We start from the raw sequence: 13,845 nt of genomic DNA, 5'->3' as shown, positions 1-13,845 counted from the left end.
TCCTACAATGAGCACCATACAGCAGTGGTTTATGGGTCTCATCCATCACATTGTACCAAGCCTGGGATAACAGAAGGGACTACATGAGCAATGACGTCATGTGCACACATGGAGTACATGATGCATGAGACCAACATCTACCGAAGTCAAGACACTGGACTAGAGAGTAGGCCATTCCATTCTACCTGATGACTTCCTTCATATCTTTGATGTCTTTGGGCTGCTTCTTGGATTTCTTGGCCGACGCCGACTCCACGGGCATGGGGATGACCTCCGGAGGGGGCTCCTCAGACGCCACATCCTCGTCCCCTAAAATGGCCGCCTGCTGAGAGAAATCCATGTCCTGCATGAAAGACATGCTGCGCTTCAGTGCTAACAGCCGCTCCTGTAAACAGAGCAGAGCCACAGAAAAAGGGCCAGAGAGAGAGAGAACCACAGAAAGAGAACCACAGGGAGAGAAAGAGAACCAAAAGGAATTGCTTTATACTCCATCTGCCACAACTCAGCCAGAGAGTGATAGGATGGCTGGTGGGATGGGATGGCTGGTGGATGGGATTGTCTGGTGGGATGGCAGGATGAGATGGCAGGATGGGATGGCTGGTAGGATGACTGGTGGGATGGGATGGCAGGATGGGATTGTCTGGTGGGATGGGATTGGCTGGTGGGATGGTTGGTGGGATGGTATTTCAGGATGGGATGGCTGGTGAGATGGAATGGCTGGTGGGATGGCAAGGTAGGATGGTTGTGGGATGGCTGGTGGGATGGGATGTCAGGATGGGATGGCATGATGGGATGGCTGGTGGGTTGGAAGGAGAGGATGGTGGTGGGATGGAATTGTCTGGTGGGATAGGATTGGCTGGTGGGATGGCTGGTGGGATGGTGGTGGAATGGGATGTCAGGATGGGATGGCTGGTGGGATGTCAGGATGGGATGGCTGGTGGGATGGTGGTGGAATGGGATGTCAGGATGGGATGGCTGGTGGGATGTCAGGATGGGATGGCTGGTGGGATGGTGGTGGAATGGGATGTCAGGATGGGATGGCTGGTGGGATGGTGGTGGAATGGGATGGCTGGTGGGATGGGGGTGGTGAGTCTAACTGCAATGGTGATGATTGTTAGGAGGGAAAACATTGATCAAACATCTTGAGTCACACGTCTGCCTTCTATCTGCTTAGTTGTTCTACAGTCTCCTGAATGCTCCAGAAATATACAAGGACGTTACAGTGTGGTGTGTCTGTTTGAAGTAAAACCACACAGAGGCAAATCTGTTTCACAAAGCCAGAGAGGAAGAAGAATGACCAACATGTGTAATGACATAGAGAGAACAGAAAAGGACAAGACAAGGGGAAACAGGACTCCACCAGCATCTGTCACAGGAAAGGGAAATACATGAAATGGATGGGTTATGAACATCAACATGCACAATAAGTCATACACTGACAATGACACCTCTATCCTCTCCTTGTAGAGACACTACTCATTACTTTGCTCATCATCTTGAAGCCAGTGTGCAGCAGTTTCTTGGCAGCCTTGTAGTAAACGGTCTCTGGACGGTTATACACCATGGCATTATCACACATCAGCTTGAAGTCCGCCTGCAACAGAGGAAGCAACCGCTTTACAACAACAAGCTCTCCGTCACTCACTTACAAATACAAAACTCATACAAATACTTCAACACAAATATTTGTTTCATTGAAGCAAATAAATATCCTCCTTTGAAAATACGATCAATGTTATGAATGTGACCATTATGTACAGCACACACATTCCTTTCCACAAGTTATATCAACGTGATGATACCAAGGCTCTTTCACAATTCATCTTTCCCTGATTCCTGTATCTTCTATCCTTGTCACCTTGTCAAAATGCTCAAGGGGAGGCACGTTGGACCTTCTCCTCCAATACAGTTGAGAAAGAGGTGAGGAATCACTGAAAGACGTATTGAGGTACATCTCAAAATTCTAATCATGACAGTTCCTGTGATCTGTGATGGACAGATCGCCATGTGGTCGCTTGTAGCATCACCTCACCTTGAACTCTGTGACGGTTTTGTACTCGTTGTCTGTGATCTTGTCGTTCATGGTGCTGAAATCCATGGGGTGTTTGATTATCACAGAGTAACCTGGAGCGATGGCGTCTGTCACTGGGAAAGTGAAGAAGCCATGGGCATCCTTCCTGGAAAGACAAGACAAACAGAATTCTTAGTACCGACTGAACTGACTTTCATGTCACCAACAGGCATAATCCAGAGATGTTTGTGGATCTGTCACTGAACACATTTACATGCGCACAGTATTCCGAATAGTAGCTCATATCCCACTTAAGGTCTTATTCGGGGAAAGCTGTTTACATGCACCTTTGATATCTCGCTCACGAGTATCACTGTGGCCATGAATAAACAGAATAATCCTCATTTAAATTCATATGGGTTAAATGGAATAGTAACTGAAATCTGGACACTGACTGTAGGCTTATAACTTCTCATATGTAGAGTAATATAATATTAACTCCTGCAGAATTACGCATTTCTTAAAGTAAAATTATAAAACAAATGCTAATTTTGTCTCGGGAACAAGAGTGGAGAAATATGATTGAATTCTTTCAGCATCTCTTGAGAAAATGTGACTGGGCGTGTAATATTTGACACGGTTATGCAAGCAGACAGTACTTCAACCACCTAAAATAAGCACCTAAGATGAAAGGGAAAGAGGGAGACCTAGTCAGTTGTACAACTGAATGCATTCAACTGAAATGTGTCTTTTACATTTAACCCAACCCCTCTGAATCAGATGGAAGACTTATAAGCAATGTTTCATGGTTTTCTCAGCTTTTCATTTCCTTAAAACCGGTCAAACGGATGACATTTGGACATTTTGCACAGAACCAATCTTTCCAGTGTTTTGGTGTTATTGCGTTTTCTCCCTGGTCCCTAAATGCAGAACTAAAACGAAACAGACAATGTTACCGGTGTTAACTAGATTACTGATGCATTCCTTCTATCAGTGTAAGACATTCTGGTGAGCCCTACTTTATTTAGTCTCCTGGGGAAACAAGACATGACAGAAAACAAGCTGCATGTATCTAACTATAGTTGACAAATGGCCTACCAAAATGTAGGAAATTATAATATGGCCTACCAAAATGTAGGAAATTATAATATGGCCTACAAAAATGTAGGAAATTATAATATGGCCTACCAAAATGTAGGAAATTATAATATGGCCTACCAAAATGTAGGAAATGATAATATGGCCTACCAAAATGTAGGAAATGATAATATGGCCTACCAAAATGTAGGAAATGATAATATGGTCTACCAATTGTCGGAAATTATAATATGGCCTACCAAAATGTAGGAAATTATAATATGGCCTACCAAATGTCGGAAATTATAAGCAGAAACTTGTCTAAATTGGGGGTGAAAGTAGCCAGTAGGCTACATGGTCCAGTATGGAGTACAGCTAAATGATTTATTATGGTGGATGGAACTGCACAGGTAGCCTACATTCTGAAGTGAATTGTTTTATGAAAACATCATCACACAACACTCATGATATGTGAAACTGAGCCTGACAGCACAGAACATGAAAAACAACACTCATGATATGTGAAACTGAGCCTGACAGCACAGAACATGAAAAACAACACTCATGATATGTGAAACTGAGCCTGACAGCACAGAACATGAAAAACAACACTCATGATATGTGAAACTGAGCCTGACAGCACAGAACATGAAAAACAACACTCATGATATGTGAAACTGAGCCTGACAGCACAGAACATGAAAAACAACACTCATGATATGTGAAACTGAGCCTGACAGCACAGAACATGAAAAACAACACTCATGATATGTGAAACTGAGCCTGACAGCACAGAACATGAAAAACAACACTCATGATATGTGAAACTGAGCCTGACAGCACAGAACATGAAAAACAACACTCATGATATGTGAAACTGACAGCACAGAATGTGAAAAACAACAGTAAACGGGATGAGATGTTGACATGCCACAGTATCCCGTCTAAGATCAGCATATCCCAGGCATCTTATCCTGGTTTTTCATAACCAGGATACAAACTGATATGTTTATACGTGTCAACTCAAAAACAGAATACTTGAGCATTCCGAATAATAACGGGATATTGGTGTTCATGTAAACGTGGCCAATGTTGTCAGAGAGCCTTACCTCTGAAGCTGGCGCAGGAAGTGTTCCAGGAGCTGCTGTCGAGGGGTGCACTCACTCTCTGAGGGAAGAGACAAACATACAATCACAACCTGTTTTACATTAGCCTTTAACACCTCAGATTACTATGGGTGTACAATGTATGTTATGATTAAGCAATAAGGCCAGAGGGGGTGTGGTATAAGACCAATGTACCACGGCTAAGGGCTGTTCTTACACATGACACAATGTGGAGTGCCTGGATACAGCCCTTAGCCGTGGTAACAAACCCCTGAGGTGCCTTATTGCTATTACAAACTGGTTAGCAACGGAATTAGAGCAGTAAAAAAAAATGTTTTTGTCATACCCGTGGTATACAGTCTGATATACCACAGCTGTCAGCCAATCAGCATTCAGGGCTGGAACCACTCAGCTTATAATCAGTAATAACATGTGTAATAACATAACAACACAAGAGAACAGCTAGATTATTACCCGGGGCTGTCCTGCAAGCCCTGACAGGCCGGTCTCCTTGTTGCTCCACCTCTACCTTGATGTTGGGGTGAAAGTGGTCCATCACCTCTGGCTCCATCTCAGACCTCTCCCTCTTCCTCTTCTTCTCCTCCTGCTGCTGCTGCTGCTGCTGAGACAGACCTCATTAAACTACTGGAGATGGCCCTGTGATCTATCTATTATGGTTAGGGTTAGTGTTACTGCTGCAAGTACAGTGTATGAATGAGTAATTAGAATACATGCTTGACTGTAGCAAAGGCAGTAATGTACAGTGTTGCCAAACACTGTATTATTTACTTCACTATCTCCTATGGGACCAGGAGGTCTCCAGTTCCACTATCTCCTGTAGGACCTGGAGGTTTCCAGACTATGTGATCTCCAGGAAAACATTATAGGCTCTAGGGATCAAGTAAGCTTGCTGCAAGTAAGCATTTCATAGGATGCTGTATACCATGTGTATCCTGTACTTACGACTAATAAAACTTGAAACCCCAAAAACGTGTCTCACCTCAAAACTAATACCAATGTTTGGTATCTTTGGCAGCATGAAAGGCTCGACTGCCACACCAGTGTGACTGGGCACAACACTGGGCAGGCCTACACCACAGGCAGAGGCAGTAGCAGCCTCTGATTCATTCTGCTCCCGCTCTCTCTTCTTCCTCTTCTCCTCCTGTCAAAGATTACACATTCATTGATTGATTATTGTTTTTTTGTAATTAAATAACGACCTAGCTCACGACCTAACGTCATGTTATATGGTATGCTTTATATGAAAGGTTAACTCCCAAGTTGCACCATATTCGCTTTATAGTGTGCCCACCTTCTTACCAAGGCTCATTTGGGTCTGGCTAAAAGGAGTGCACTATATAGGGAATAGGGTGCCATTTGGGCCAGACCCTTGTTCCCCTCATACTCACCTTCCGTCTTCTCCTCTCCTCATCATCTACGTGTTTGTCTTTCTCCTTCTCAGACTTTTTCTTCTTCTTCTTCTTTTTGTCCTTGTGGCGCTCTCGTTCATGGTCTGACCTGTCGTCGTAGTAACTGGAGTCATGGCCGGAGCCTGAGAGTTCTGTGATCTCACTTCCTCCCACTTTGAGCACCAGCTTCAGCTGCTTCTCAAAAGGCTTGTCCTCACAGTCTGAAAACAGAGACCACATTTAGCTGAGTGATGGGTCATACCCAGTGCAAGATCAACAAGCATGATGTGTCATCATCCTAGCAGAAGATGTGGTGTGTGTTACTGTGTAATAAGTGATGATAAACATTTGCTACCCATCACAGATATCTATCTGCAGTGCAATGCTACCACTACGACAGGATAAACTGGCTAGCTGGCGTAAATGCCAATATTATGCATACTCAATCTTGATAAGACCTGATACACATCCGTCATAATAGTTATTGGTAATGCTTATGGCAGCAAGCAACAGAAGTTGAGGAATAATAAGCTACAACAGAAGTTGAGGAATAGTAAGTTAACACTAGCACTGCAGGACGATTCAGTCAGCAGGCCAGTAAGTAGGATAACGTTAACTGCTAGCTAGCTAGCTAGGCTAGCAAAAAGGGACAAAGCCAGGCTTTGAATTGTTTTCTTTGCTCACTTACCATCAACTGTTCTCCACTCCGGCTTGTGCTTTTTATGCTTCTTCCCCATGTTTGTTGTGTTTAAATTAAGCGAAAGCGTCTGGTAATTAGGTATCTGTATCTAATAATTGTTTGCATTAAAATGCGATCCATACCCCGATAACCCGGAAGTACATTTCCCACAACAACTCATCTACTTCAGGTTCAACAAAACTGCGCGCTAAATTCGAGTGACGTTCAGTCCATTCCGTACCAAAACTAAGGTAAGCAATTTTGTGTAAACTTCTTGAATGAAAGCTTAACAAAATAAATGACGAATCGCAATAGCTGTATTACACACGTAACACTAGTAACATCACTTGCTAGTGAGATCTAGCAACAGAATAAAGCGTGTCACTCTGCGACTTTAACTAGTAACGTCCGTGTAGCTAGCGAACATTAGCTAGGTAGCTAAATGCTGTGAGCTTGATGCTTTGCATTGAATGTGTTGTTGTCATACTAGCTAGCTAATTATACTTATTTTGTTGTAAGTTCTAAAGGCAGATAGTTGATAAGTACTTCTTATGCATGTTGGTGATGTCAACATGTCATGTGTACTGCTGCCGAGACATTACATTAGACTGAGCAAGGAGTTATTGTATTTCCACCCGAAAATGATTTAATTTTGACATACATTTTAATCTCTGAAGGTATGGAGGGCGACAGAATGGAGGTAGGGGATCTGAAGCAGAACCCCAACGACATGAACAACATCCATGTGGAGGTTCACGTCAAATCTACCAGGTTCTAACTAGCTAGTGTATCTTCAAAAGCTCTATTCACACTGAACTGGTATTACAGTACTAGGGAAGTAAAGTGTCCCAAATGGCACCCTGTTCCCTGTAAAGTGCACTACTTTTGAAAAGGGCCCTCCCTAAATAGTGGGCCCTGTCAGCCCTTGTCAAGAGTAGTGCACTATATAGGGAATATGGCTGCCTTTTGGGACACTGTCCGTTATGTAATGATTTACCCCAGCATGTTAGTCTTTTCAAAGTTGTATTCATGACATGCTTCCATTCCTTTCTCCTTGTCCCTAACAACACTGCTCTCTGTCGTTCTTTGCCTCTCTCTCTCTCCTCTGTCTCTCTCTCCTCTGTCTCTCTCTCTCTCTCTCCTCTGTCTCTCTCTATGCGTATTACACTGACTACAGCACTGCGAAGAGGTCTGACGTGAAGATGCACGTCTTGACCCTGCTGAACCGTCATCGCATGGTGTTCGGGGCTTACAGGTGGACAGAGTTTGACGAGGACTTCCTTATCAAACACGTCCAATCAGTGGCCATAGTGGATGCTGAGAGAAAAGTGAAGTACTGTGACAGCCTGCCCTCATGTACTGTTGTTCTTACTCTTCCCTCTCTCTCTAGCTGCTTAGATAATGTCCTGTAGGAACTCACTAGAACATATAGTATGTCTTAGTGGCACATTAATAATACATTTTCAGCTGTATGTTAATGCAACATGGGATGAGTCGGGTGGTATAATTTGTGGAACGTTCCAACAGCAATCTGTTCCAAAAACGTTGTAAGTAACAAGGTTGCCAACAAACAACGCATATAAAGTTGTATAGAGGCAGAATAAGATACCTGGTAGGGAGTGGGCTATTTCATTAAGTTTTTCACTCACCACATTTATTCTGAAAAATGTCTGTCCTCACTGGTAACCTATGGACAAACATCAAGAATACGCTAAGTGGTAGGTTGATGCCTATTCGGCAGCTAGTTAGCTAGGTGAATTGATCATGCTACTTTGTATGTGTTGTTTGTTGGCAACCTTGTACTTTACAAAGTTTTTGGAACAGATTCCTGTTGGAACGTTCCACAAACTATACCCACCCGGATGAGTCTCAAATGTCACCCTATTCCTTATCTAGTGCACTACTTTAGACCTGAGCCCTGTGGGCCCTGGTAAAAAGCAGTAGTGTACTATAAGACACATGTCTGATGTTTGGGTTGTTTTCCTCCTGCAGCCCATAGATCTGAAGAGCTGCAGTCTGTCCATCCACATCTTCACCCTGAATGATGACGGGCCCAGCACTCTGAACCTGGAGGAGGAGGAGCTCTCTGCAGCCAATCACTGGCTCTTACCAGCCGGTGGGCGGGCCCATGTTAACAGAGATTCTACTAATTCACTGTTCTATATGTAGTTCTATGGTTGCCAGGGTGACGTTTTCTTCAAAAAAAGATTTATATACATAATTACTCCCATGTGTGTGTTTTTCAGCTGAGTTCCATGGCATCTGGGAGAGTCTGGTGTATGAGAGCGGGGTCAAAACACAAGTAAGAAACATTTAGGATACGTTCCAAATGCTACCCTCCGGCCCCATAGGGCTCTGGTCAAAAGTAGTGCACTACATAAGGCATACGGCTTCATTTGGGAATCAACCTTAATAACCTTGTGTTATTAACAGAGTGTTATAGATAGATGCCAGTGGTACTACATTGATTGAATTATTTGAACTCCATCCTGTTGTCTTCCTCTTTTCCCCTCTAGCTCTTGGATTACGTCTCAACCACAATTTACTTCTCTGACAAAAACGTGGACAGCAACCTGATCTCATGGAACCGAGTTGTCCTGCTTCATGGTAACAGGATCTTGTTAACTTCACACATGAATATAATAATATATATGATATTATGATATAATACGATAATAAAATATAGTAGTAACTTTGATATTAATGTATAATATCCTATGATTATTCCAATCCTCAATATGCTGTATATAATATGCCTCAAATATGGATGTGTCAACTGTAATGCACATACATGTGATATCTGTAAAAAGCGATATGATTTAGATTGTGTGTGTATATTTGTGGCCACATTAGGACCCCCGGGCACAGGGAAGACGTCTTTGTGTAAAGCTCTGGCCCAGAAGCTGTCAATCAGACTATCAAACCGGTAAGAGAGAGCTCTCACTCTGAGGAAAGGGCTTTGGCAGAATCTTGTTGTGGAATGTTTTTCACCACCTCCACCACTTTCTGTTTTCCCCAACGTAAATGTACATATTGTCCTGGTTTTACCTTGTATTTTAACTTCAATGTTTTGTTCTCTATTAATCAATGCAATATCCATGTATTTTAGTGTCTTATGACGTCCATGTGGGTTCTATAAACTTTAACTTCAACTTCCTGTCCTATTCTTCCTGCAGGTACTCTTATGGGCAGTTTGTTGAGATCAACAGCCACAGTTTGTTCTCCAAGTGGTTCTCTGAGGTACAGTTGGCTCTTCCCTCTTCTCGTCTTATTGAATTTACTGGAATAAATGATTATTGGTATTGTTTGACTGTAAACAGGTCATGCGTCTTTCTTCCAGAGTGGTAAACTGGTCACTAAGATGTTCCAGAAGATCCAAGAGCTGATAGATGACAAGCAGGCTCTGGTGTTTGTTCTCATCGATGAGGTAAAGCATGAATAGCCTACAACAGTGGTCCAGAGCTTTTCCTGGTCAGGAACAACTCCAGGCCCCAGTTAACTCCTACAACTGAAGGCCCACTTAACTGGGCCCTGCAGTTGTAGGAGTTAACTCCTACAAATGTAACTGCGGGGCCCAGTTAAAGCCTACAAATGTAACTGCGGGGCCCAGTTAAAGCCTACAAATGTGACTCAGGGGCCCAGTTAAAGCCTACAAATGTGACTCAGGGGCCCAGTTAAAGCCTACAAATGTGACTGCGGGGCCCAGTTAAAGCCTACAAATGTGACTGCGGGGCCCAGTTAAAGCCTACAAATGTGACTGCGGGGCCCAGTTAAAGCCTACAAATGTGACTCAGGGGCCCAGTTAAAGCCTACAAATGTGACTGCAGGAAGTTAAAGCCTACAAATGTGACTGCGGGACCCAGTTAAAGCCTACAAATGTGACTGCGGGACCCAGTTAAAGCCTACAAATGTGACTGCAGGAAGTTAAAGCCTACAAATGTGACTGCGGGACCCAGTTAAAGCCTACAAATGTGACTGCAGGAAGTTAAAGCCTACAAATGTGACTGCAGGAAGTTAAAGCCTACAAATGTGACTGCGGGGCCCAGTTAAAGCCTACAAATGTGACTGCGGGGCCCAGTTAAAGCCTACAAATGTAACTGCGGGGCCCAGAGTAACTCTGTGTTGTTTGATGACCAGGTGGAGAGTCTGACGGCAGCGCGGAACGCTTCCCAGGCCGGAACGGAACCCTCAGACGCCATCCGAGTGGTCAACTCTGTCCTCACACAGCTGGACCAGATCAAGCGGTCAGTCAGACATGTTCAGTTCATCTGCTGTGGTGGGTCACACATTAAGCCCCATAGATTCAGAGGCAACAACTCATGAAAGCACTGTTTAACATGACTTCCTATTACTGGTCAAAAGTAGAGCACTATGTAGGGAATAGGGGGCCATTAGCCCTATGGGCCTTGGTCAAAAGTAGTGCACTATATAGGGAATAGGGGGCCATTTGGGATACATACATGTTCTCTACAAGCGGCTGTGGAATTCTACCACTTCATCCTCCGTCCTCCAGTGTGTTGGTGTGTATGTGGTTTAGCCCAGCTGATCTTCCTGTATATCCCAGGCATTCTAATGTTGTGATCCTGACCACCTCCAACGTGACAGAGAAGATAGACCTGGCATTTGTGGACAGAGCTGACATCAAGCAGTACATTGGCCCTCCATCTGTAGAGGGCATCTTCAACATCTACCTGTCCTGCCTGGAGGAACTCATGAAGGTAAAAACACACCAACATCTATCTGTCCTGCCTGGAGGAACTCATGAAGGTAAAAACACACCAACATCTCTGTCCTGCCTGGAGGAACTCATGAAGGTAAAAACACACCAACATCTCTGTCCTGCCTGGAGGAACTCATGAAGGTAAAAACACACCAACATCTCTGTCCTGCCTGGAGGAACTCATGAAGGTAAAAACACACCAACGTCTGTCTGTCCTGCCTGGAGGAACTCATGAAGGTAAAAACACACCAACATCTCTCTGTCCTGCCTGGAGGAACTCATGAAGGTAAAAACACACCAACATCTACCTGTCCTGCCTGGAGGAACTCATGAAGGTAAAAACACACCAACATCTCTGTCCTGCCTGGAGGAACTCATGAAGGTAAAAACACACCAACATCTCTGTCCTGCCTGGAGGAACTCATGAAGGTAAAAACACACCAACATCTACCTGTCCTGCCTGGAGGAACTCATGAAGGTAAAAACACACCAACATCTCTCTGTCCTGCCTGGAGGAACTCATGAAGGTAAAAACACACCAACATCTCTGTCATGCCTGGAGGAACTCATGAAGGTAAAAACACACCAACATCTCTGTCCTGCCTGGAGGAACTCATGAAGGTAAAAACACACCAACATCTACCTGTCCTGCCTGGAGGAACTCATGAAGGTAAAAACACACCAACATCTCTCTGTCCTGCCTGGAGGAACTCATGAAGGTAAAAACACACCAACATCTACCTGTCCTGCCTGGAGGAACTCATGAAGGTAAAAACACACCAACGTCTGTCTGTCCTGCCTGGAGGAACTCATGAAGGTAAAAACACACCAACATCTACCTGTCCTGCCTGGAGGAACTCATGAAGGTAAAAACACACCAACATCTCTGTCCTGCCTGGAGGAACTCATGAAGGTAAAAACACACCAACATCTCTGTCCTGCCTGGAGGAACTCATGAAGGTAAAAACACACCAACATGTGTATTTAATGAATACAGTAGGACCTCTTTGGGAATGGAGGTCATTTGGAACACTGAGTTGTCTGTAACTTTGAAATGTGTCTGTCTGTAACTGTGGGGTTGGTATCTTTTGAGTTTCTACCGTAGGATACAGTTCTTCTGACCAAAGTTACTGAGGTGTTCTTTAACTGACATGATTGTGTTCAGTACCAGGGTCTTCACAAAGGTGTTGTACCGAAACATCAACCTCAATAAATACGCAGAGGTAAAAATCATGTGTGTTATTTTTCCTTTTTCTACGTTGTGTCTAGTGCCAGATCGTGTACCCCAGACAGCCACTGCTGACCATGTTTGAGCTGGAGACCATGGGCTTCAGGGAGAGCAAGGTGTCAGAGCTCAGCCTGGTTCTCAGGAACATCGCCATGTGAGTCCCAGTCCTCCGTAGCTCTGCCGTTCATCTCAGACCTGCCACCGAGCTACTTCCCTTGAGAAGTGTGTGTGTGCATTGGATTGTATCAGAGTAGAATTGAATGATGTTTTAGGCTTATTTCTGTTGTTGACTTTTCCAGAAAGAGTAAGGGTTTCAGTGGAAGAGCGCTGAGGAAACTACCCTTTTTGGCCCATGCTCTTTTTGTGAAGGTTTGTAGACGTTTTCAAATGTTTCACGGAGAATGCAAACAGTTTTAAATTTTTTTTTATTTTAAACATTAATTCAATGGGAAGATATTTTTATCTAAAATAAACGGTAGTATTTTCATATGGAAAGAGTGCTAGTCATTGCGTTCCTATGCAACACCAATCTGACTTGTCTATGATTCCTTGTTACCAGACCCCGACAGTGTCCCTGGAGAGGTTCCTGGAGGCCATGGACCTAGCAGTGGACAAACAGATAGAGGAGAGGCACAACCTGGTCAACTGTCTGTGATCTACAGTGGCGCTGTCTCAAATAGCACCCTATACCCTTTATAGTGTCTGTAGGGATCTGGTCAAAAGTAGTGCGCTAAATATGGAATAGAGTACCATTTGGGACTTGTCTCAGACAGTCTGGACCTGTTTTACCCAACGGTTGATTGAAACTGTCTCTTCTGGCTTTTCATGTACATTTTATTTCCTGGTTAAACAATATACATTTATAATCATATTTTTCTAACCACTCAACGTTGACCAAACCAATTTAGTTTTCTCACAGACAGTGTGTGAAAGGAAAGCCATTTTACCATTAGAGTACTATATTAAAGATGGCAGCCATGAAGCAGTCAGTCATGTTCTGTGGAGACTTCCTGAAGTCTGTGTTGCTACTGCCTAGCGTCATCAACATTAGGTGCATTCTCAGCACATTTTAAAAAGCAACAGTATTAAGCTTGAGATGCAGTCCTCTCTTGATACGTGTGACTATACGGCTTTCATTTCCTAACCCAAGAGAGCGTGTCCCGAATGGCACCCAGTTCCCTATGCATTGCACTACTTCGGACTGGGGCCCATAGGGCTATGGTCAAGCGTAGTGCACTATATGAGGGAATAGGGTGCGATATGGGAGACGCCCCATATGTTGTTTACAGCACATGTATTCATTACTCTGTCTGCTTGTCTGATGTTTTCTATGTGAGCATGCTGTTTCCTATGTTTCTAATAGCACCTATTGAAACTTAGACTTTCTGCTATTGTAAATGAATGCAAATGCCCCAAATAGGAGAGCTTCAATGGAAATGTACAAATTCTGATTTAATTTCTAAATCCCTGGATGTTTTTTTTGATACTCAAGGATGTTCCATGTATTGTATGCTGCCATCATATGGTCTTTTCATTCAAACTCAGGATACACATGTTCATAACTGACCCTGTTTATTTATATATAAAACATTGGCTTATTCAACTCTTTAAAACA

General features: G+C 43.6%; 2 protein-coding genes across 8 annotated transcripts in view; one reads left to right on the top strand and one right to left on the bottom strand.

Moving 5' to 3' along the window:
- Positions 1–6,451, bottom strand: part of LOC123743059 (bromodomain-containing protein 9) — a 23,444-nt gene extending 16,993 nt beyond the window's left edge. Inside the window, exons 1-8 of one of the 6 annotated variants that reach the window (XM_082975867.1) lie at positions 6,292–6,451; positions 5,604–5,824; positions 5,195–5,356; positions 4,669–4,816; positions 4,198–4,255; positions 2,033–2,177; positions 1,484–1,594; positions 186–385 (exon numbers count right to left, since the gene is read on the bottom strand). In XM_082975867.1, coding sequence (XP_082831993.1) covers positions 186–385; positions 1,484–1,594; positions 2,033–2,177; positions 4,198–4,255; positions 4,669–4,816; positions 5,195–5,356; positions 5,604–5,824; positions 6,292–6,340 — 1,094 coding nt within the window. In that variant the 5' untranslated portion in view covers positions 6,341–6,451. The remainder of the gene's footprint in view (positions 1–185; positions 386–1,483; positions 1,595–2,032; positions 2,178–4,197; positions 4,256–4,668; positions 4,817–5,194; positions 5,357–5,603; positions 5,825–6,291) is intronic. The other 5 variants (XM_082975871.1, XM_082975872.1, XM_082975868.1 and 2 more) reach the window with 5 other exon arrangements.
- LOC123743208 (pachytene checkpoint protein 2 homolog) lies at positions 6,445–13,845 on the top strand. Of its 2 annotated transcripts, XM_082975875.1 has the most exons (14): positions 6,445–6,533; positions 6,960–7,053; positions 7,460–7,610; positions 8,275–8,398; positions 8,529–8,584; positions 8,799–8,889; positions 9,136–9,208; positions 9,459–9,522; positions 9,623–9,709; positions 10,420–10,526; positions 10,847–11,000; positions 12,272–12,384; positions 12,530–12,599; positions 12,790–13,845. In XM_082975875.1, exons 2-14 carry the CDS (start codon positions 6,962–6,964, stop codon positions 12,883–12,885), a joined length of 1,278 nt encoding a protein of 425 aa, XP_082832001.1. In that variant the 5' UTR covers positions 6,445–6,533; positions 6,960–6,961; the 3' UTR covers positions 12,886–13,845. The 2 variants fall into 2 exon arrangements, with proteins under 2 accessions (XP_082832001.1, XP_082832002.1); XM_082975876.1 differs by lacking the exon at positions 6,445–6,533 and having other exon boundaries at positions 6,960–7,033.

Source organism: Salmo salar, chromosome 05, assembly GCF_965601325.2.
Source record: "Salmo salar chromosome 05, fSalSal1, whole genome shotgun sequence".
Lineage (NCBI taxonomy): Eukaryota > Metazoa > Chordata > Actinopteri > Salmoniformes > Salmonidae > Salmo > Salmo salar.
Note: the sequence above shows the minus strand (reverse complement) of the source record. Positions and strands in the feature narration are given on the sequence as shown.

Excerpts from the sequence above, each read along its gene's own strand:
- LOC123743208 (XM_082975875.1), top strand. The coding sequence starts at position 6,962 with ATGGAGGGCGACAGAATGGAGGTAGGGGATCTGAAGCAGAACCCCAAC. Across the intron at positions 9,209-9,458 it reads TCAATCAGACTATCAAACCG|GTACTCTTATGGGCAGTTTG; the intron begins GTAAGAGAGAGC and ends TTCTTCCTGCAG. Across the intron at positions 12,385-12,529 it reads GTTCTCAGGAACATCGCCAT|AAAGAGTAAGGGTTTCAGTG; the intron begins GTGAGTCCCAGT and ends TGACTTTTCCAG.